This window comes from Anopheles coluzzii, chromosome 2 (genome assembly GCF_943734685.1).
Source record: "Anopheles coluzzii chromosome 2, AcolN3, whole genome shotgun sequence".
Classification (NCBI taxonomy): domain Eukaryota; kingdom Metazoa; phylum Arthropoda; class Insecta; order Diptera; family Culicidae; genus Anopheles; species Anopheles coluzzii.
This window is the reverse complement of record NC_064670.1, coordinates 46119649-46142182: the sequence shown is the minus strand read 5'-3', so window position 1 is coordinate 46142182 and position 22534 is coordinate 46119649. Positions and strand designations below refer to the sequence as shown.

Here is a 22534-nt window from a genome sequence, read left to right as displayed (position 1 = left end):
TGAACGGATTGTGGCCCGCCGTTTCACCCATCATCGAGACTGGGCGTGCCCGGCGGTTTAGACCATTGATGCCTTTCCAAGAGTTTCCCTGATAGAAGCATGGGCGCTCAAGAAGCAACCCCTCAACGTCGACGATCACCAGAGCAAGTAGTGCAGCGACTTCCACCAACAGTTGCCACAGTTGCATCGTTCGGCAGGAATTTGGATCAAACGACGGTCGGAAAACTAATGAAGTGGAAGAAGAAAAATGCCGAAACAAAAGCCGCACTGCTCAAATACTGCGGTATTGTAGCTCCAATTTCGAAAGGTACAAAACTTCCCTTAGAGTGTCTCAGTGTGGTCGTTAACATTTCTTTCGCTTTTATTGTATGCAAAGTGTTCAGCTTGAAACTTGTCACTTAGAATTACTCCAATTTCCATGGCCCACAATCCGTTGGGGGGATAGTTATTACCGGGCAAAAAGGGGTGGCAACTCCGCAATAGTTAAGTACCCGGTATGTCCGGCCATCGTGTTTGGGGCGGTGGAGGTTATGTACTTTTTGCTTTCCCGTGGCGTTTTCATGTCCTTTCCGTCCGTCTCCGTACGCTACGATGCCATCACGGAAGAAGAGTGCAAGAATTGAGTAATTCGTTAGTGGTACATTGGATACGTTAGTGGTTAGTGGATCGCTTACCTTCGTTTTGAGAAAATCAAGCTCCATTACCGGTACGTTGCGTGTGCGTACGCAATCTTCTACCTGTAGTACCTCAATGTTCTGCACCTCGATGAAACCACACTTCCCAAGTGCCTCGCAGACTCGCATCGACTGTTCGATGCAGGGTGAAAATGAGCAAATGCGTCCACCTAAAAGAAGAAAAAACAGAGTGAATGCGGGCAGGTTTAAATTATTTACTATAGTGTAAGGAACGGCATTTAACTGGCAAACAGCATTCAGTAACAAAAATGTGGAAAATCAGGAAAATTCTGTAAAAGTAGACGAACTTGAACTGCAACGACGAATTGTGTAATAATTTCTTCTAAATTGATGTTGATCGTGATTGATGGTAAAGGCAGAAATCCTTCAGCATAAGCACGAAGATCATTTTATACATTAAGCTATAAAATATAATTCCCCTCAACTCTCTTTCTCTGTTATTCATTCGTCTCTGGTCTTTTGAGATGATCGAAGTAAGACTTTCCCTCCAGTTGTCATACATTTGGTCGCTATTAGATGTCAGATTCTTGGACCGTTAAAACATTTACAGTTGAGAATGTAATGTTGTAATACTATCTCAAAAAAAAAACAATAGCTAGTAGTTTTTCCAAAGTAATTCCTTTTTTTTATCTATTAAAGAATTCAATCGTTGGCGGCAGATAGTTCGAATGCGGAGGAAATCTATGTTTATCGTAGACAATCATCAGAAATCCAATAGATTATACGGCATTAAAATAATTTTTATTAACTTTCATCAAATTAAACAGTCATCCAGTTAATATAGTTATAATTTAAATGAAACTAACCTGATATGACTAATAAATCCATAATTATTTGCAATAAAACTCCATGCCATCATACAAACTCCCTGAGACATTTAAGAGCAGAACTGACAACAGTTAAGTCGGGTGGTGTTGACGGTGGAACTCGGGCCAGGTCACGCGAAGGAAAGGCCTGCAGTGTCCTAAGTTTCAACCGAAAACAAATTTATTGGAAAAGATGGGTTTCTGCCCGAAAAGAGTTATTATAACCAATTGTGCATTAAACATTCCGCTAGTATTCACCGTTCGTGGGAATCTTTGCTGGAAAAGTGACACAATTGATACAATAACTTTTAGCATGGGGTAGAGTGACCCGGATGAGACCTAAAGCAAATCCTAGGAAAGGCCAAGACGTTCAAAGAAAATCGAGACGTTCTCCGTTCAGGTTTTGAAATAGCCTAACGTTTATAGATCTAACGTTTATTTAACAAAAATTGGTTCCTATATACTAACATTTTTGATGGTGTTGAAATGTGTCCGTACACGTTGTTTGAATGTATTGGTGCCAGTGCGTGTGAAAATATTGTACCTTTTTTCGGAAATCCATGTTCCTTGTTCCATGTTATGTTCCTTATGTTTTCGTATGCAGCTATGTTTAATTTTCCTAATTTAATTAATTTTAAATTAATTTAATTAGTTTAATGTCCTAATTTCTTTCCTGCCACCAGATGTGCCCGTTCCAAAAATATTGTATTGCCTTACGCCGTGTTGCTTACGCTTATCGATGAACTCAAGAAACGGGCCATTCCCAAAAAATGTATGTTTATTTAGGCCAGCGATCATACGATAAGTTACAATAGTTTCAATTTCTACTCAAGCTTAGTTGATGCAAATGAAACATTTCGTTCCAATTAAAAAATCGCCTCAAACCTACCCGTTGCTGCCGCAACAGGTGCATTATCGGATTATCCTAAGAAGTTTAATCAAGTTTGCTGAATTGCTCGGAATTATGTCCAAAAAAAGATCAAAACGCAATTGAAAGCGATTCATTTTAACGGGTTGTCGTCCTTATGACTGCAATGAATTCAGACCCATTGAGGAACGGGTGTAATACAAGTGAATACAAATTATTGAAAACGGATAATCGATTCTGTAATGAATAAAAAGATGAATATCTGGCCGTTTCGTACGTTACTAATACCAAGCAGAGATTATACGAGTTGGAATAATAAACAGCTACAATTCAACAGTACATTAAACGTCTTTGAATTGCTGCATTAAATTATGCAAAGTGATATGCTTCACATTTATGCAAAATTCACTCCACGCACATATCTCTGACCCAAAACATCGTCATCGTAACAGAACGACACCTGTGCCAAATTGGAAGTCAATTAATGTAGAAGTAGCAGCAGAAGCAGCAGCAGCAGCAACACAACAACCATCACCACCACCACCGAAAGCAAAACGAAATTGCAACAGAAACACATCCACGGACATCATTCCACATTCGTCGTCGGTGGGAAAATGCAATAAATCTACCCCTTGTCAGGATTGGCATGCGCTTTAACCGATCGTCATCGTTGCAACGACCACCAGGTTCAACCACTACCGCACACCACACCACGGTCTGTTTTTCGATTCTTAGGCAATTGGCAATTTTAACGATTTCGACATCGGTTTTTAGCAGACTGCATGGCGGATCATGAACCGAGACGTGGGGGGGAAGGGGCGAAAAGGTGTGCAACATACATTCAGACAGAAGGAAACTTTCACAGTTCCCTTTTAACACTTCTGGGTACGCTTGGGGAGCCACCATTTGACCTCAGCTCTCGTAGAGGAGCAGGAGCGGCAACTCTCGTGCAAGTGCGCCATGAATAATGCAACGAAGTGGCAGTCTCATTATCGTTATCGGACAGCCACTGACAGATGAAATAAAATGGCGAAGGAAGTGACGGGACAGAGCAAGAGGGGTTGTGAATGGATATGGTAAGAAGAATCGTGGCCTTTGATGCTTCTGCGGTTGGTCCTGTCCTGTCCCTCCGCCCATCAAAAAGATGGGGTGTGTGTTTGATCGTGTATTGTATGTGTGTGTGTATGTGTGTAGCTCGTACATTTCCGAAAGGCTGTACATGTAATTGCCGTGTTTTGGATTCGATCGCGTATTCCTTTCGATTAGTGTTAGGTAAAAATACTAAAACTCCATTAGAATTTACTACCATACGATTGGAGATTGGAGATCTTAACAACTTGACACGTATTCTTTCAAAGATCTTTCTCCTGGTTATGCTAAAATGTCAGTTCGATTTCATTGATATACACGCAATTCGCCCCCAACCAGCACATCTGTTCTTGCTTTTGGGAGTCTGTCATTCAACCTGCTCCAAACGGCAAGGAAGGAAGAGAAAGTGCAATCAAATCCACCGCTCGGCAAAGCACTGGTAGTACACTTCAGCGCAGGATAAGATATGTGCATAAATAATCGATCGACACGATGCTCCCGAATTTCATCGTCCTGGTCCAATCTGTCCCACATCGCAAATCGATCAATTCCTTCACTTAAGTGGGCATTTTTTTTTATTTGCTGCTGAACCACAGAACAGATAAAAATTATCTGTCAACATCATTAGACTTAATGGCAGCAATACGGTCTCCAGGCCTCGGTGATCAGACGACTCACCGTTTCAGCAGATCGACATCTAGAGTTTTTATCACCTTTAAAAAAATACATTCACAAACACATCGTGTGGCGTTTCCGGATCGATGCTGTTTACACTCCGGAAATGGAAGAGAAGGAACGATGTTGGCAAGGCAACGTTCTCGTACGGACTGGATCATGTGGTGATCGTAGCTCTATATTTGGGTTGTTACGTTCTTGACGGTGATCGGCCGAACCTCCCGCTGATTCAACGTGACAAGCTATAGGGTTTCGATTAGCAGGAATCAATTCCATCAATGAATTGCACTGTAATTTTTTTGTGTGATTGTCATTGCGCATGTAACCGTGAGAAATGTTCTAAGGATTTTTTATGCTATACATCAAGTACGAGATTACTAAACCTGTTAGAATGTTAACTTAACTTCTAGCAGGTTCGAGGTTCAAATGTTGCGTGGCATGATCCTTTAGCCTGAAACGTGTAACAAAATGTTTCACAGGCCACTTAGTACTGAACAGAGTCACAGGGCGGCAATGGAAAAGTGATGCACTGTGTTTAAAATTCATATCATTTTATTTTATCTAGGTATGTGCGGAATCGTTATCTACGACACATTTAAGTAGTAAAATTACATTGTACTAGGTTAAGTTCAAATCATTCTTGATTGTATTTGATAACGGCCTTTAAATGCAAACCACATTAAATGCAAACCACATTAGATTGTTTGTGATTGCAAACCACACGTAGAGCTTCATGGAACATTTCGTCCTAAATCTTCTAAAAATGATTTTTGAATTCGTCAATTTTAATAACGAATTGCAAATAGTACTTCTTGTTTAGTTTTACGCCTCTGTCAATGAACAACAAGGGCAATTTCCCTTTTTGGCAATCCCCAAACCAACTCTGGTGATGCCTTTTGAAAACGTTCGACAGCTCTTTTATCGGCTGGTATATCACAAAGACATGCTGCATAAACACGATCACTAAGCTTGTTCAAAGTTGCCTCACAACAGGATGGCTGATAAGTCCCCGGTCTGACACATAGATGGCGCCGCTAGTATTGAATGCATATTTTTTTTATATAGTACCAACCTTCAAATGATTCGTGTCAAAATTTGACGTCTGTATGTCAATTAGTTTGTGAGACAGAGCGTCTTTTGTCAAGCAACTTTTGTGTTGTGTTGTTCCACCAAGACAACGCACCGTGCCACAAGTCATTGAGAACGATGGCAAAAATTCATGAATTGGGCATCCTTTTGAGGTTTGAGAACAAGAAAAAGTCGCTGGGGGCCAGATCTGCAGAATACGGTGGGGAAGCAATTCGAAGCCCAATTCATGAATTTTTGCCATCGTTCTCTCGTTCATCGTTCTATCAGCCAACCTGTTAGTAAACCTCTTTTTGTGCGAAAAAAATATATTGTCACCAGCATGCGTTTTCAGCTGCATTTGAGCTCTAATTACCCTACTTCTATTTCAATACATTACACTATTTAGACCACTGAAAACTGGGATTGGGGCCCTTCAAGATTCTAGTCAGCTTTTTATATGGAGTTTGACAATTGGAGGCTGAAATCATGTAAACACTCCATACAAAACCGCACACAAAACTAGCCTGCAACGAGAAAATGTCAAAACAAGGTCGTGTTTTCATTTACCCTAAAGTGCATTACAGACATCAGGTGATGGAATCTACATTCTCTGTCACATTTGAATTCTATTCTTAATGGCAATCTTGGCCGGAAGGACTCAGTAGATTTCTAACAATTGCAAAATTAAGGAACAATTTAGTTAAGTGGAAAAAATACAATTGGAATTGAAACCCCCTTGGCTGAATACTAGACTTAAATTAATTTTCACTGCTTATGATACTATGTACTGGCCTTAACATAAAAATTAAAATAATTATAGTAATTTTAAACCTAAAACTATATTTTTATGAGTTCAATTCTCTTAGTATTTGTAGTGGGCTAGTTGTGCACATTGCGTTGTAGTTTAACATCAACCTGGCTAATATTTCCACTATTGTGGGAATGTTACATTCGATGTGTAATGCAGCTGTGAAGTGTATGTAGACCAAGAAGTCTCAAGGCCTGGTTTTATAACCAAATTTGAACATCACTTTTTGACAGGACGGGTGAAATCTTTTGCTCAAACAGGCTTTCTGGAGGCTTAACAAATACACAAAACACTCTCAAAATATTCATTCAGAAGCAGAAGCAATAAAAATCAACCTTCTAAATACATACAACTTGGGATAAGCTACAGGTGGGCTTATTATTATACCCACATAGATAACTGCTCGAAAACTGCTGTAGAATGCAAACAGCTGACAGGTCAAAATTTCAGCCTACGAACTTAAAACGGAAAGGGCCCCAGTATTTATTTCGGAAAAATAGTAATCAAGACTATTGTAGCATATCTACTAAACAGAACTTATTGTAAACCACACTATCAGCTATAGAGACATTGTAACATACTTCGGAAACCCAAATCATACTATTGCAACACATTCATTATATTACATCAGCAAATCAATCCACACCATAGCAACATGCCCAGACCATACCGTCCATAGAAAAAACCATTGAGACACATTTATCGAAAACAACCGAAACGCGCAACATAAGCAATTCAAGCGTTACTGCAGCAAAGTGGATAAACAGAGAACGCATAGCAAATTATTGCTAAAAGCGCAGTGTAGGCAAAGATCGACGAACGCACTCGTTCTCTGGCTAGAACAGTTTATACTTTCCAGAACCTTCGTAAAAACACTAAAAGCGCAGCATAGGCACATAATGACAGACACCTCACTCCGATACAATGTATAAATTGCACCTCATATCAATAACCTTTAATTAGGACAAAAACACATTCCAAAACGAAATGTACGAAACTAATTGAGTATGAATAAAACCAATTCCGACCGTGGCATGTCAGATTCGTTCGGACTGTCAGGATAGGACTATGCTCATCCAACATCTATCGACTTCTCATTTAAAGAGTTAAGTTATGTCCCCCTCCCAAGGTAAGACCTCTGAACTCCAACGTTTCCAGTAAGGGAAACCTCCTAAAGGTTTCTATGATCGCCTGGACGATAAAGTGTCTAAAAGTCCGCTTCGAACAAAGTGTTATTCTACCTCGATACATGTCAGCGAAACACTGACCTAGCGCAACGTTGATCGATATACTCGAGGTACAGTTGTACGATCATCGCGTTACATGGCGACCGTAACTATTTCCAAACTTACTACACTATCTGTCAAAATTCAATCTGTCGAATCAGGTGTTTGACACCCAGTGTACAAACACCTACTCGAGTATGTGTATCACTTCAATGTTGCCACGCTGTCAACTACTTATTTATCATAACTTCTTCTTCTTCTTCTTTGGCACAACAACCGTTGTCGGTCAAGGCCTGCCTGTACCATCAGTGACTCATTGATTACCCGTAATAGAATAGCCAAGTCCTACGTATAGGGATACGGTCCATTCAGGGCTTGAATCCATGACGGGCATGTTGTAAAGTCGTGTGAGTTGACAACTGTAGCACAAGACCGACCAACTAAAGTTCATGATCGTCTGACAGCCGCCAGTAACGCAAATATAGAATTTCAGTTTACTTGGAAAAATAAACCAATTCTAGTAAATCTATGAACGAAAAAGAAGAAAACGAAGTCAAATGGATTTTCTGCACCCTTTAACAACTTTTAGTAAGAAAACATAAATAACTGGTTCTGTTGAGTTTGCACATATCTTTGCAACGTGCGCCACGTGCAAAAGTGTCTTAAAAACCAGTAAAGACAAGGAACCCCATCGCACGAAAGCGGTTCATTTTGGTTTGAAACCTCGGCGGTTAGGATTTCTCTATAAGGCTTTATAAGGAAATCAACTTGCCCCTCGTCCGGGAACTGTATTCCCACCCATAGAATGCCTACTATAGGGAAGACTTAGTTCAGAGCATTGGCGACATTTGAACCCCCTGCAGAGACTGTGCGCATATGACTCGGTATTGCCTGAATCCGCACCTGTCCCCGCGGGCATTTGTACTTGTTTTCCTTTACCGAATCTTAATAAACGTGTGCCAATTTCTCTCCAAACGCAACCGGCACCACACTTGCACGGTGAACGATGATGGTGGTGTAGAGGAGTCGACCAATCGAGGCAACTGCATTCACGCAAACAATCTTCATTCGTCTGTCACAAGGGAACCGGGGACGCCGTTATCCCACCGTTCGCCGTGCCTTTGATCTTACGCTAACGCATGATGTGTGGAAACCAGGGAATGGAGGAGTTTGTGTGGAGTGGACTAGCGGAAAAACTTGATGTCTAAACGCATCGCAAGGCTTCGGGAGACTTTGTATGAGTCCAACGGCCGCCCCCGGTGGTAGCAATGTGAGAGAATCGTTTGTTAATAAATCATTCAATTCACCATCCTATGGTACGATCAATCGTCGGCTACGCGTGCACGCGCAGCAATTGCAAAAGGAAAGGTTCAGGTACTGTGCTATGGCCAAAAACTGCTTCCGAGTACACATTGGGAGCTAGATGCGAGGCAACAACTCAAGCATCTGATGATTTTTGTAGTACAGTATATGCTGAACTATGGTCAAAAGGCCTGATGTTGTTGATGTTGATGTCTATTATTGGTAAGTCATTTTGATTTTAAATTTAAATTCGCTACATAAATTGTCATAACGACACTGAGTGTTGTCCAAACATACCTTCTCATAACGCAAGTATATCCACATTAGTTGGTTTGTATCTTCCACGCGGGATCTTCTGCTTCTGTACACGATCATCAAACATCGTACCAGATGTAACTCCTAAAACTCGTCAACACACACAAACACACACACACACTTTCCTGTGTTTTCAGCGATAAACTGATGTGACCCACAAGAATTCACCGGCAATGGGCTCTTTTGCACGTTGCAGGTGTGATTCGATGTTGACATTCATCGAAGACATCTACCGGCAGGTAGCACATGGCAGCGAACGACGATTAATCTAGTCGCTGCTGTGTTGCGCACCACAATCTCGCAGTCACAGTCACAGGCCGCACCAGTGTCCATCCGTTATCGGTCAAAACAATTGGCCATTGAGTAGCGTGTGCGGGAAGCGGATTTCTATGTTTTGACGCAACGAAACACACAGATTCGTGGAGCTTGTCAACAACCGCTCAACAGCTTGTCGCGCGCGTTGCCGATCGTACTGTTTGCCTGCCTGCCTGCAAGCCTGGTCTGGCGATCCTCGGTGTGTGTGTGACTTCCTTCTATACTAGGCTTGGGCAATTTGATTCTTTTCAGTGAACGCGTGCGATGTAGTTCGTTCAGTATGATGAACTGAACGCGTGCGGTAGGTCAGTCGCTCAATTGGAGCTAAGTACCATTTTTAAAAATATCATGTTTCATTTTATCGAGATTTTAATGCAAGAACAGAAAATTTTGCTTTTAATGCTGCATTTTTAATTATAAATACAGTCAGTCCGAGATACGCGGTTCATGCATAACTAGGTAACTAGGTTTTTACATTAAACCATTTATGTATAACAATTCATGCAGAAAATTTGAAAATTTCTGGTTTTTAAGAGGCTCTCAAATTTTTGGTAAAACAGTAATTTATCTTGCATTTGAGAATCCTTTGAGCCAATTATACTAATTGCACACAAGAACTTAGAAAACGTAGCTCGAGTACAGACTGTATATACTTAAGTTGATTTGTAACGAAAGCTGATCTAAACGAGTAAAATCTACAAGCTTTCTCTTTTATGTTGCTGTGCGCTTAACGAGTTCTTTTTGTGCGACTGAACTAACTGAACGCGCGTGCGACAGTGTGCGACAAGAGTTCTTTTGGTGCGGTAGTCTGCGACTGACCCCACTGAATACGAGTGCGGCAGTGTGCGACTGAACTAACTGAACGCGCGTGCGGCAGTGTGCGACAAGAGTTCTTTTGGTGCGGTAGTGTGCGACTGACCCAACTGAATACGAGTGCGGCAGTGTGCGACTGAACTAACTGAACGCGCGTGCGGCAGTGTGCGACAAGAGTTCTTTTGGTGCGGTAGTGTGCGACTGACCCCACTGAATACGAGTGCGGCAGTGTGCGACTGAACTAACTGAACGCGCGTGCGGCAGTGTGCGGCAAGAGTTCTTTTGGTGCGGTAGTGTGCGACTGACCCCACTGAATACGCGTGCAGCAGTGAGCGACCGAACTAACAGAACGCGCGTGCGGCAGTGTGCGACAAGAGTTCTTTTTGTGCGGTAGTGTGCGACTGACCCAACTGAACACGCGTGCGGTATGTGTGCGACTGACCCAACCAAACATGCGTGCGGCTGTGTGCGAATGACCCATCGGCTATGAGTGTTCTTTCTCACTCAGCACTCACTTAGGGGTCAGTGTGCGGCAAGAGTTCTTTTTGTGCGGCTGTGTGCGATTGATCAATCTTACCACGCTAGCAATATGTGCATTCTTTCTCGCGCAAAGTGCGATCGATCTTCTTGTGTCGTTGTGTGAAACAAATTCTGCCGACCCAAAACGAATGTTTTTTTTTTCGTTCAGTCTATGACACCGACAGTTATCTTGCATCTTGTTCAGAGCACATTTCAGTTAGTTCTGTATGCGTGCGGAAGACCTACCCGTTCACTTTTTCGCGTGCGGCGATCAACCGCACACTATAATGAACTGAGTGTGCGGCATAGGTCTCGCACAATTGTCCCATGCCTATTCTATACCACACCGCATGGCGCAACGGTTTGCCGAACCGATGTCCAAACCGACGTGTCTCCAGATGCGTTTGGGGGGAGTGGGAGTAGTATGTTTCTTTTTAACTTTGCCGCACCACAAGCCGACGCTCCTGATGGGGCATTTCAGCTGCTATTGAGCCTCTATGCCTTGTTCTCTCTTTCGATGTTTGTATATGCCAGCATCAAAAGTGAAAATAAAAATTAATTAATGGCATCGTAGCCATTCAACAACGCGGATGGTGCGAGTAGAGTATTTTGACATACGCTGCTACCAGGTGTCCATTGAGCTGTACGGCAGTGGGCCTCGGCTCTATTCTATACGATATTTTTGTTATAAACAAGTGGGGGAGTTACATTATCAAACGAATGCCTTAAAATCGTTATAAATTTATATCGTTGATGCTCTCCATTTGAAAGTTTGTACACTGCCGCGATTCATTTGTGCAACAAATAGGCGAAAACAATCGCTCAAACAGCAGTAACCTCCTTTCCCTCTTGGGTGGATTCTGTACCAAACGAAACTGTCCACAACGGCGAATGAAATGGACCATTTCAATTGCTGCTTGACAAACTACTGCGCGTACCGCAAGAATTATGTTCGCCCGTTGCTTCATCACTCTTCCGACGCATTCTTCCACGCGATCCGGGCCCACACCGTCCAGGCAGGATTTTACAGCCGCGGCACCGGGAATAGTCAAAACACTTCCACCTTCCCGTTTCCCAATAAATACTGTTTCCCTTTTCGAGTAGGGCGGGAGTTCCACTTCAAAAAGCTTCACTATGCGGGGACGCGTCCAGAACAGTACTCGCCAGATCCAGTTTGAATTCCACGCCCCGCACTTTTCCCTGTGCGGCGCACCAAAGATCCACCCGGTTCCTTTTACACGCCGTCCACAAGCCCGAAAGAGTGTCAAGAGCTGTGTCAACTGTTCCCATTCGTCCCCGGCGACGACGAGGGGTGACAATGTACATAAATTCTACCACCACAAAACACACCCTGACTATTCCCTGCACCTTTTCCTGGGGGTTCGTTGCTTGGTACGCCCTCCATTCCTACCGATCGGTTGACACGCGCCGGCCTCTCTCTCTCTCATTCGATTGCGCGGCGACAGCGGTAGGGTGTGACTGTTGAATAGATGAATAGTGCTGGTCCGCGGACCGTTTCGCGGGTTGCGAATTTCGCGCTCCGTTCTTTATCACCTTCTCGTGCATGCGGTTTCCTCCGACCCGGGCTTGGACTACAGCGCGGGGGCTAAAGAAAGGACATCGCCACTCCGCACTATTGAGGTACACTACTATGCTGTCAACTGGTGTAGTTGATTTTTTGTTTGTACTCCAAGTCTTTCAATTTCGCATTCATTGAGAAGTAACAAAAAGCAAATGTGCACACACACACACACACACACAGACACGGGAACATTTTCGTACTCCAGGAATCTACCAAAGGAAGTAAATGCAAATCTCCGACTCCGGGCAGCCGGGCCAGGCAAAAAGACTTTCGGTCTGTTAATAAATGATGGCAATTTTCATTTTTGCTTAATTTGGTACGAGTGACCGGTGCGGACATGCACCGTCCGAATAGTACCGGGACCCGGGGAATTGGAACAATGCGGGGTGAGCGTTGGTAAGTAAGGAATAAGCAATCCGTAATTTAACCATATCTGCACTTCAAAGGCAAGTTCAAAGGACCGCGCGCGCTGCCTGCGCTGGTGAATCATGGTGCGCACTGCGCTGCCACCGATCGGAAAGGCCCCACCAGGGATCGGTACGGGGCGGATTTTAGACGTGGTGATTGATATTGCAATAGAACCGAATCTAGACAAGTAGAAGAATATTTATTCATTAGCTTTGGTTCTTGCCAACAGCTACCGTAGTGTATCGGTGTCGTTGCGAGAAAGGACTGGAAGTCTTTTTTTTTTGCAGTGCTGTTTATTCGCTGTCCATGAAGCAGTTTAATGAGGTGGCTAGAGTAGACAATGTTTCTTCAAACTGAGGATCAATGGTGAACATAATGATCCTCATGTGAATCGTTGAAGTGCGGAGAAAGAAACTATTTGGATTGTTTTTTTTTATATTTTTACCCTTAAATTAAATGTATTATTCAGGTAAAGGATGGCATTTGAGCGATTTCTAGTTTAGGTAATCTTTGAATCAAGAGGAATAAATAGGTTCTATAGCTCATTTGCTATTCTTAATCTCGCGCAAAGTACTAGGGATATTTTGTACTCGAGGGGTGATTGCGTGGGGCCCGTGTCTTTTCTTTATTTTTAGCGATCATACAGCCTTTTTAGACTTATTTAGTACCACGCAGTTTGATGGTCAGTCCTTGGTACTACGATCCATATGAAGTTACAGTCCATGATGGTCATGTTGTTAAGTTGTACGAGATTTTAAGGATATTTTAGAAATATTTTAGACATCATTCAACTGAGAATATCCAGAGCTATCAACCAGAGTTGATCAGGCAGAGAATTTTGCTGTGATAAATTTCATGATAATACCCATATTAGTGCAAAATTACTTATAAGCTCTACTAAATAAAATGATCTACTGATACTGGTTTACTGATCGAGTGAACGTAAACGGGAGATGTTATTTTTGGTGATATTTCAAAGAATATGCATTGCAGTATAGAGCATAGTATACTAAATAAATGGATATTCTGTTCACCAACTATTTGCAACGTTCTGAACAATAAAATCTTTCATTAGAACAGAACAGATAGATAATTAAGCAACGCAGTATTTTTTTTTTTGTGCAAAAAAAAAACCAAAAGGCCAAGTTTTGATAAATATTAGAAAATTTGACGTTCACTCGATCACTTAACGGACCTTTGCGGCGCTAAGCGGTCCTGTCGGTCTGAGGGCTCCATAGGCTGTAAGAATACCATATATGTTGGTGACTGGGGAGCCTGTCATTGTTACCGGTACCCTAAATTCACCACTGATTTTGAGATATTGTAAGAACATCTGAGCGATAACCTCACCGAAGTGTAACGATTTATGCTCCTCTGGTTTGGGGCCATGCCATTAGTACGGTACCACTCACCCAGCTAGTAAAATCGTTTCAGATTGTTAAAATTGCCAGTAATATTGCGGTAGGCTAAAGTTAATGCGTTAACATATTTGCCGTTGAAACAATAAACTGTTCCGAACATTTAGGTCATTGAATTGTAAAGTAAAGCATTGAATTGTTCGAAAAGTTTAGTAAAGGCATTATTGATCGATTTAAGCTATTATTTACAATATTACTAAATATTTTAAAGTCATTGGTGGGTTGAAAAATCATGATAGTCTCGTTTTGTACAAAATAATGATATTTGATATATTATCCAACCAGTACTATGAAATATAAAAGAATTCTGCAAATCAGGCAAAAGTGAATGAATAGAATATTAACAAGAAATTAGTAGTTATAGTAGTTATATAAAATAAGGAATATTGAAAATTGGTAATCAACATAACATCAGATTAAGAATTTATGTTGCGCAGTTTAACAAGTGTAATTAAACAATTTATATGACATGATGCGTATGGCTACCATACAACTAATAATTTGACAAGATCATACCCTATCTGTGCTAGACTTTATTATCTGCTTCTTATTGCTCGACCACTTAACCGGATACTATGCTAGGAAGGAATGCAGTCTGGATGCGAGTTGATCCACCTCTGGTGTGTCCAATATTGAACCAAGACCACCAGCCAAAAAATAACATTTAAATAGGAATTTATAAAAGAATAGATTTTAACAACACGGTTTTACATTATTACTGTTTTGTATGGTGATGTTGGTAGGAAAATAATTTCAATTTACATCGTAATACGCAAAAAGACATTTCACTTCAGGTAGAACACAATACATAAAAATGATCGTTCCGTTACAGTTAGCAATTTATCAAAAAACAAAGACCATATCGGAACATTGTTAATATCTTCCCCGCTTGTTACACGATCGCAATAAACATCACTTGCGTAGTCTTATGTATATATTGCTATTTTCTCTTTTTAATGAATCAATTTTGCGATCATCCATCAGACCACCGTGCTACACGTGAATTAATACTTTGCACACAATTGAAATGCGCTCAGATTGGGCAAATAGATGGTGAAGGTGTGATAGTTGTTTCTTTTTATTTACGTCCCATATCCACGGTACCACAAAAAAAACACCACAACCAGTCGGGATCGTTTATGCGTCACAAATAATTTATGACGCCCGATAAATCATTGCGCATAGTGTGCAAGAAAAATTAATTGTTCACTGAATACGAACCCGCGGGTCAAGGAAAGGTGCCTCGCTGCGCATGCAGTAGAATGCGAAAGGTGCACACCGCAGGGTGTGCACGGGCCGATTGTTAGCCGCATGTGTCACCAGGACTACTGTAGCTGCAACAGATTTAAAAGCTATTTTTCTCCATATAGCCCCTTCGCCCGGTTGGAAGGTGGAAAGGGAAAAGCCATTATCGTTGTTTAATTGGGGGTAGCTTACCTTCATTTTTCAGCGCCTTTGCCGCATACGGTACGGCAAGCTGCGGTGCCGGCAGATCCAGAAACACGGCATCCGCAACACCGTTCAGCTCGTCACCGAATCCCTGTTCGCACACATCCCGCTGGCGCACGGTCACATTGTCGCCCAGCCCGTGGGCGACAAACTCTTCGCGCGCCTTCGCCACACGCTCCTCGTGAAAATCGAACGTGTGCAGGTGGCCGGACGGGCGGATGGCGCGCAGGAAGTAGTGGGACAGTGAACCGGAACCGGTCCCAGACTCGATCACAACGCTCCCGGGACGCACTTCCAGCTGATACAGTATCATGCTGATGTCGGGCGTGTAGAGAATCTGCGTCCGATGGGGCAGTGTTTGGGTCCACAATTCCGGGTTCGGCTGCAGGACGTGGGCCCAGCCCTTGGTAAGTTGAACGCGCGAACCGTACCGGACACCGACCAGATCACGCACCTTCAAAGCACCGAAACTGGTTTGGAACACGTACTCGATCATTTCGTTTTTCTTGTTGCGAATTTGCGGCACCGCATCGATCGTATGCATCAAGGCGGGTGTTAGATACAGTACGACGGTATCGCCTTCTGCAATGATTTCTTTAGGACCGGCAAAACTCATTGCTATTGAACAATTAAAAAACGAGCAACTCGCGGAATGGAAAGAAATACAGTCGACTACACTTTTTTTAGTTTAAATTTGCACGTGTGAAGCAACACGCTACCGATTTGTTTACAAATAGAGCAACCGGCATGGGATTGACAGCTGACAGCGGTGAACCGAATGGCAAACGGGAGGTTTGTCGAATGGTCGCGTTGGATGACAAATTTGAATTGTATGTTAGGGGAAGATATGAAAAGACGGACACTGCGGGAAAGACGGACACTTCCCATAAATACATGATGTTTTCATATTTTCGGCAGTTTAAATAAATGAATTGGGATTATAAGGCTGGTGAAATTTAAAATACTGGGGAAAGAACTACAATAAAAGTAATAAAAAAATCTTGTTTTCTAGTAGTTAAAGGATCTCAACGCCAAAGTGGCATGACGAACAGTATGTCGTCGGGAAAGATAGACACTGATTTTTTTAAATTTATTTTACTTCTTATCTAACTGGTAATATACAGATGACATCAACTAGAGAAAGCATTGACATATGCAAGAACCGGAACACCGGTAAAATAGCAGCTATGTGTTATGCTATTACACGCTCGATGCTGATGAGGCACTCACAAATCCCAATAACTTGCACGACTTGGAGTACTTTAATCAACAAAAAGTAGGAATTGATACGACATCATTAGAAAAGAGCTTTGTTTTTAATGCAATGAGTTGAACTTTGACTTGATGAAAAAAATGGAATGAATGACCTATTAACAGGGCCATACAATCAATCTTGCTGGAGTCGGGGACTTGAGCAAATTCCTAACAGGAAGATCTACAGTTGTAAGGTGAAGTAACGTCAGCTGTTTTTGTCCGATTTCAATAATGCCCTATGTTTTGCATTCAATGATTTGTTTGAAGTTTGTTGTAAATTCACCGGATTTTTCTACCTCAATTAGGACCTACCTCGTCCCTTTTGTCATTATAGACGACCTAAAAGGACTGGGTCGTCCAGGTCCAGGCGTATAACATGACGAGATCACCGGAGCCAGGTACGACTTTGAGATCATCACACGGCTCCTTCAAAGACCTTACTTACATACGATTGATTTGGTCAGTGTTTTATAAAGGTGTGATATAGACCCGTGATCATCTGTTGCGAAAGGTTTTGTTTAAAGATAACTGCTTCATCAGGCTATAGAATGACTGCATGGCAGCCAGCATACTTGCGCGTAACTTAGATTCCATGCTATTGTCGGTGCTAACCTTTACCCCGAGATAGATGAAATCTTGGACGCATTGAAACGTGCGTTCAATTATCTGTACGTCAGCCCTACGTCAGTCTGGAATTGTTAGTAGGGCCGCTGTTCAATAGGTAGGTGCCACCATCAATTTGGTATTTGTCTCGTTTATCTATATTCCGAGGATCTCTACTGCCTGTCCTATCCCTTCGTAAGCTTCAGATACACAGTAGAGTCACAGAGCAATGTTGTTTATATCATCACCGTAAGGATTTGGGTTGTCTTATAGAAGATGTTTTCCGAAGTTTGTACCATTGCGTCAAATGAAATAAAATAAAATAAAAATAATGGCAAAAGATATTACTTCTTCGTGCAAAAACAAAAGTAATTGGCTTACAAGTACATCCTGTGTGGCAATCTATAAGGCGACCAAACCTGTTCAAAATGCTGGCTGCTCATCATTATCAGAACAAATGGATGATCTCTTTTAAGATTCGATTCGATCATCTGGTAATTACGTACAAACCAAATTATGAACAAATGTAAATTTTCTTTCTTACAAATAAATTGACCAACACCAGGAAAATAAAAAGAAACTATTTTGCATTGTTTTCTCATTTGTCTCATTCATTCCATTATATCATAGGTATAACAAAACTTAATCACTAAGAAAAGGAAGTGCACTATTTGATATCGCCACGTATCGGGTAATCGTATCGTATAGAATACTTTTGTAACTAATCTAACCATTCGGACGGATGACATCGGACGGAAGTCAAGCGTAAGCCTACCCTTAGTACGGTAGAGGTTATGCGAGTTTATTCACATTAAACACAACAACATTATGTTTTGTATGTACAGAATCAACAAATATGCGCATTCCCTACATCGGCTTTTGCGTCGAAGAGTTACTTCAACAGGGAAAATAAATATTGTCCAACGGTAAAATGAACTATCCACAAACACAGTTGATATCCATTGCGACTAACAAGCGAATTGTATTTGCCTTTTTAAAATAAATTAACCATACGTACAATGCACATAAACGCCAGCAATGGTAGGAAATGCTCTCTCCATCGATGCGCTTGAAACCTTTGCTAATAACAAATACTGATGCGGAAGATGTACAGTTCGTTCGAACGTGTTACTCATTAATTAATAAAAATCCTTACGTAAGAGTAGTGCATACGCGTTGGGAAATAAATAAATTAAACGCCTATCCCGTAATACCCTTCCCACGGCTGACTGCTTTTAAGTGTAGGCTAGCTAGCTGTGATCGTGGGTCAGTGAGATCTTCGCTGATCCTGATGGTCATCCAGAGGTTTTCGTTCCACTACCGAACCACTTCCCGGTGATGCGGATGCCGTCGTCGATCCTGCCGCACCATCCAGTGCCAACAGCCGATGGTCCGATGGCCAAGGAGGGGGAGGTATTTGCAGCGGCACAGGCATAGGTAAGGCTAGTCCGGGGATCGGTAACCCTTCCTGCGTGAGACAGCTGGGAGGAAGCACACAGCCCATGTTTCCCGCTGCCGAACTGACATGGCTACTGTTAGCGGACAGACAGGAAATTGAGGATGTGCCAGAGCCTGCCGTCTGCGATACTGCATTGCTGGTCACTGGCACGAGCGTGCTGCCTGTGCAGTCGGTTGCGATCGGTACAAACTGTTCCGGCATCCAGTCAAAGGAGAACGTGGTTGCCGTCGGATAACCGCCAGTGTGATGTTGATGCGGAGCACTGGTCGGCGTTGGAGGTGTTGTAGTCATGTACGGCGACAGCTCTTGGTGCGTGATGTCTGGCACCTTCTGGGCGGTAGTATCCGACCAGGGTGGACTTGGGTTCCATTGTTCCATGAAGTCAGTTGGTTCGTTGGAGAGATTTGACACCGTGGTGGGAAGGAGCGCGGATTTGGAGTGTAACCGCCCGATGGAAGTGCGGCTGCCTAATAGCATCGTCTGCAACCCCACTCCACCACCACCTCCACCACCTTGCCCGCTGCCATTTCCGAGTGATCCTCCACCATCGATAGAGCTGTTCAGGTGATTGAGCCCATTAGCAACACCTCCGGTCCCGGCGTTATCTTGCTGATGTAATGCCGCAGAGTTGGTCTGTAGCTCTATCGCGGAAACTTCGGTCGACTCAGATTGTCCATTTTCCGGGATGTAGATTGGTTCTAGCCGGTTAATGTTTCGTTTCTTCGCTGGTGGTGTCCCATTATGACGGTCACTTGCACTCCCACCGCTCGATTGATGACTGTTGGGAGTTCCATTCCCACTGGATCCGCTGCCACTTGCGCCCTGGTCGCTGTTGGAAGAATTCCCTGCACCACCACCACCACCGCCTCCATTGTGACATCGAATGTGCGGTGTCACTTGCACGACCGGAATGGGAATCGCTACCGGATTGCCAATGGCCGGTGGTGCCGATGTCGGTGGAGTGGGATGTCCTCCGCTATAGTCTACCGGTTGGCCGGTGGAGTCCAACCGAAAGCCGTATGCCGCCCGATTTCCATACTCGTCGCCACCCGTCGACAATCCGGCGCCATTGTTTACGGCCTGCTGGTGATGGTGTGCGTGCAGCATCGGAGTGACCGAGCCGCCATTGTGATGCTGCCCGGAGGGAGAATGATACCCGTAGGCAACGGGAACGTGATGATGCGAATGGTGTGGTGCTGTGTACGGCCCGTGGCCGGTGGCCGTCAGCGTTCCGCCCGACGTTCCGGATGCCATGGCTACCCCACCGCCCGACGTTCCCGCACCGCTCGGTGAAAGGTTGTGGCCGGTCGCGCTCGGCTGATAGTACGGTGCGGTCGGTGGTATCCTGGTGGCACCTTCGAACGGTATGCCGAACTGCATCTTCGACTGAACGGTGTAGTAGTGATAGAGCCACGAGTTGGACAGCATTACGGATGCTTCACGATCGCTGAAACGACAAGCGGGTATATGCGTGTAAGTCAACAAAAAAAATCGTCGCATAGTAGGCGGTAACAGGAAGAATGTACGAAAAGGACGCGGTAAACTGCCCTTATTCCCACACTTTTACGCAGGATGGCCGGCTCGCTGACCGAGTTCATTCGCCCCGTTTTGCTCGCGCAAAACTTTGGATGATCACACATAAAATAAATTGTCCATTGTCAGTATTGTCTCAACGGCGAGAGACTGTTCTGTTCCTTCTGTTCTGCCCATTCCAACGGGCGGCCTAAAATGTCCCAAACTCAAGCCCTGCGCACCAGACAGTCCAGGCGTGTTCGGGTTGGAAGGGCAAAGGAAGAAGCAATACGCGCACGCGTGTGCAATATGATTTTTGTGTGCGAGTGTGTAGCCGTACCGTTTAAGGTGATCCGCTTCCTTGTGGGCGCACGCCCTCACTCGTCCACAAAACTCAGCAAATAAGCGCAACCGTGATTCGTGATTGTTGTTCCCCGGCAGCCGGTTCCCCGCGCACGGGGCATTTGTTCTGCTTTATTTGCAGCATTCCCATTGCATTTTCTGTACAGTATCTTGGTTTTACTGGTTTTTTTTTTGTGGCGGAAAAGGCTGTCTATGGGAATCGCCAATAAACGTAACCTTTCGACCTGTCGCAGGATGGTCGCCGCTTATCCAGTCGAATGTTGGGGGATGTGTGTATGTTTTGTTTGAGGTTTGGTAAAAATAAATTGAAAAAAAAACAAAAGGTTTGTATGCAAATTTTTGCGTCCCTGTGGTTTGTGTCGTAAGAAATCGGCAGATCGACTCATAGTCCTCCAGATAGAACTGTAGCTGCTCGTAAATCATTTTCAGTTTCGATTTGGGCCGCCCAAAAGAAAGACTGGCTTAAAGTACTTTACCTTTGTGGAGAATTTTGTACAATCTGTTCATATGAGATGCTTTTTGGAAGGAACCTTTAATACGCAGATCAAGCAACATAATATGCTTTGAGTGTTTTCTAGGACGTACGGATTGAAAATTATCTAGAAATCAATAAGTTTCCTAAATTTTCTAATTTTACTCAATTGTATATTTTGTAATTTTCAAAGATAAATGTATAAATAATTTAAAACAATAATTACATTTTCCCACCAATCGGTTTGCGTTGTAAACTACGCTCGCATGCTTAAAACTCCTGTTGCTGGTTGCAAATGCGCACTTGCACCTAGCGCCTGGTACCGGTCATCTCGTACGATACATACGGCCGCTAACGTACGATGCACTACGAACATTGCTTAATGTGCCTTAAGTACCTGCTTTTGGCAATAAATCTTACGGTCGGAGTTTACTTTACTTTGGTGGCTCCACTCTGTACCGTTTCGCCTCTAGGTTTCCAACGTGTCGTTTTGCCTCCCCCAAGCATCACCCCGTACGATGCGTAATGGAAACGGAAAGTTATTCGTCCAGCTGCGTGCTGTAATTATAAAGTGTCTGTGTGTGTGTATGTGTGTGTTTGGGAGTTTTTTTAAATCAAACTAGAAGGCGCATAAACGGCCTTAGGATGCTTTGAAGTGTTGCCATTTTTTGCCGCTTAAATTGCAAGCGTTCTATTTTCAGGCTAAGCTTGATACGGTCCGGTACAAAAGCGACCGATAGCTCAAACTCGCAAAGCAATTCACTAGAGGCCTGCAAACAGGCTGCCTGCAAGGATGAGTAATTTTGTGTTCCATCCATTCCGGAGTGAGATTAAATGCGAACACCCCCCCCCCCCTCCCCGCCGCTTTCCTGGGACCTGGTCCCAGCAAAGTGCAATAATTCAAATCATTGATCCGCAAGCATGGCAGCATACCTGACTTCTGCCCAGCTGAAGTGGTTCCACTTACCCTTGTTCCATTCTCTTCCTTCCCTTCGTTCCTTCCGATTCCGTTCATGCCATCCCAACGTTGGCTTCGGCGAACGTGAGAAATTTTCCGAACCATAATTATGTCAGTTTTTTTCCGCTGTGGCGCGAGAAGCCGCGACCGGTCCGTCAGTGATAAGGCTGTAAATTTGCTCGCCTCGCAATTGTCGGATCGGCGGGGACGAACGGCATGGAAATAGCGCCACAAATGCGGGATGCTGCAACATGCATACATATCTGTCTGCTGTATCAAAAGAAGCAGTTTTTAGAAGAAGTCTACCCCAACACCCCAACCAACACCTGGCCAAAGAGGGGCGTATGACGTGAGAGTCTTTCGATACAAAACAAATATATCTCACTCGGGTCTCGCGTGGTTCGATTGATCCTGCCGTAGTAATGGGGAATAGAAATTAGAGCAGCCTTTAACATGGATCGCTCATGGAGTTTTTTTTAACACCAAGTGTAAACTGCACGAAACAGCAGCACTGGTTGAACCTGGTGAGCACGTTTGCTATCAAACTATACACCAAT

The 22534-nt window shown here is 43.4% G+C and overlaps 2 protein-coding genes across 2 annotated transcripts in view; both read right to left on the bottom strand.

Moving 5' to 3' along the window:
* Positions 1 to 335: 335 nt before the first annotated feature.
* On the bottom strand, positions 336 to 16094 carry LOC120949565 (tRNA (adenine(58)-N(1))-methyltransferase catalytic subunit TRMT61A). Its single transcript, XM_040366946.2, has 3 exons — positions 15345 to 16094; positions 675 to 844; positions 336 to 586 (listed from the first exon to the last, which is right to left on the bottom strand). The coding sequence occupies exons 1-3, from the start codon at positions 15970 to 15972 to the stop codon at positions 449 to 451; spliced, it is 936 nt and encodes a 311-aa protein (XP_040222880.2). The 5' UTR covers positions 15973 to 16094; the 3' UTR covers positions 336 to 448.
* Positions 16095 to 17783: 1689 nt separating this feature from the next.
* The window catches only part of LOC120951865 (uncharacterized), a 100547-nt gene continuing 95796 nt past the window's right edge, over positions 17784 to 22534 (bottom strand). The window contains exon 10 of the mRNA XM_040370844.2: positions 17784 to 20119. Coding sequence (XP_040226778.2) covers positions 18481 to 20119 — 1639 coding nt within the window. The 3' untranslated portion in view covers positions 17784 to 18480. The remainder of the gene's footprint in view (positions 20120 to 22534) is intronic.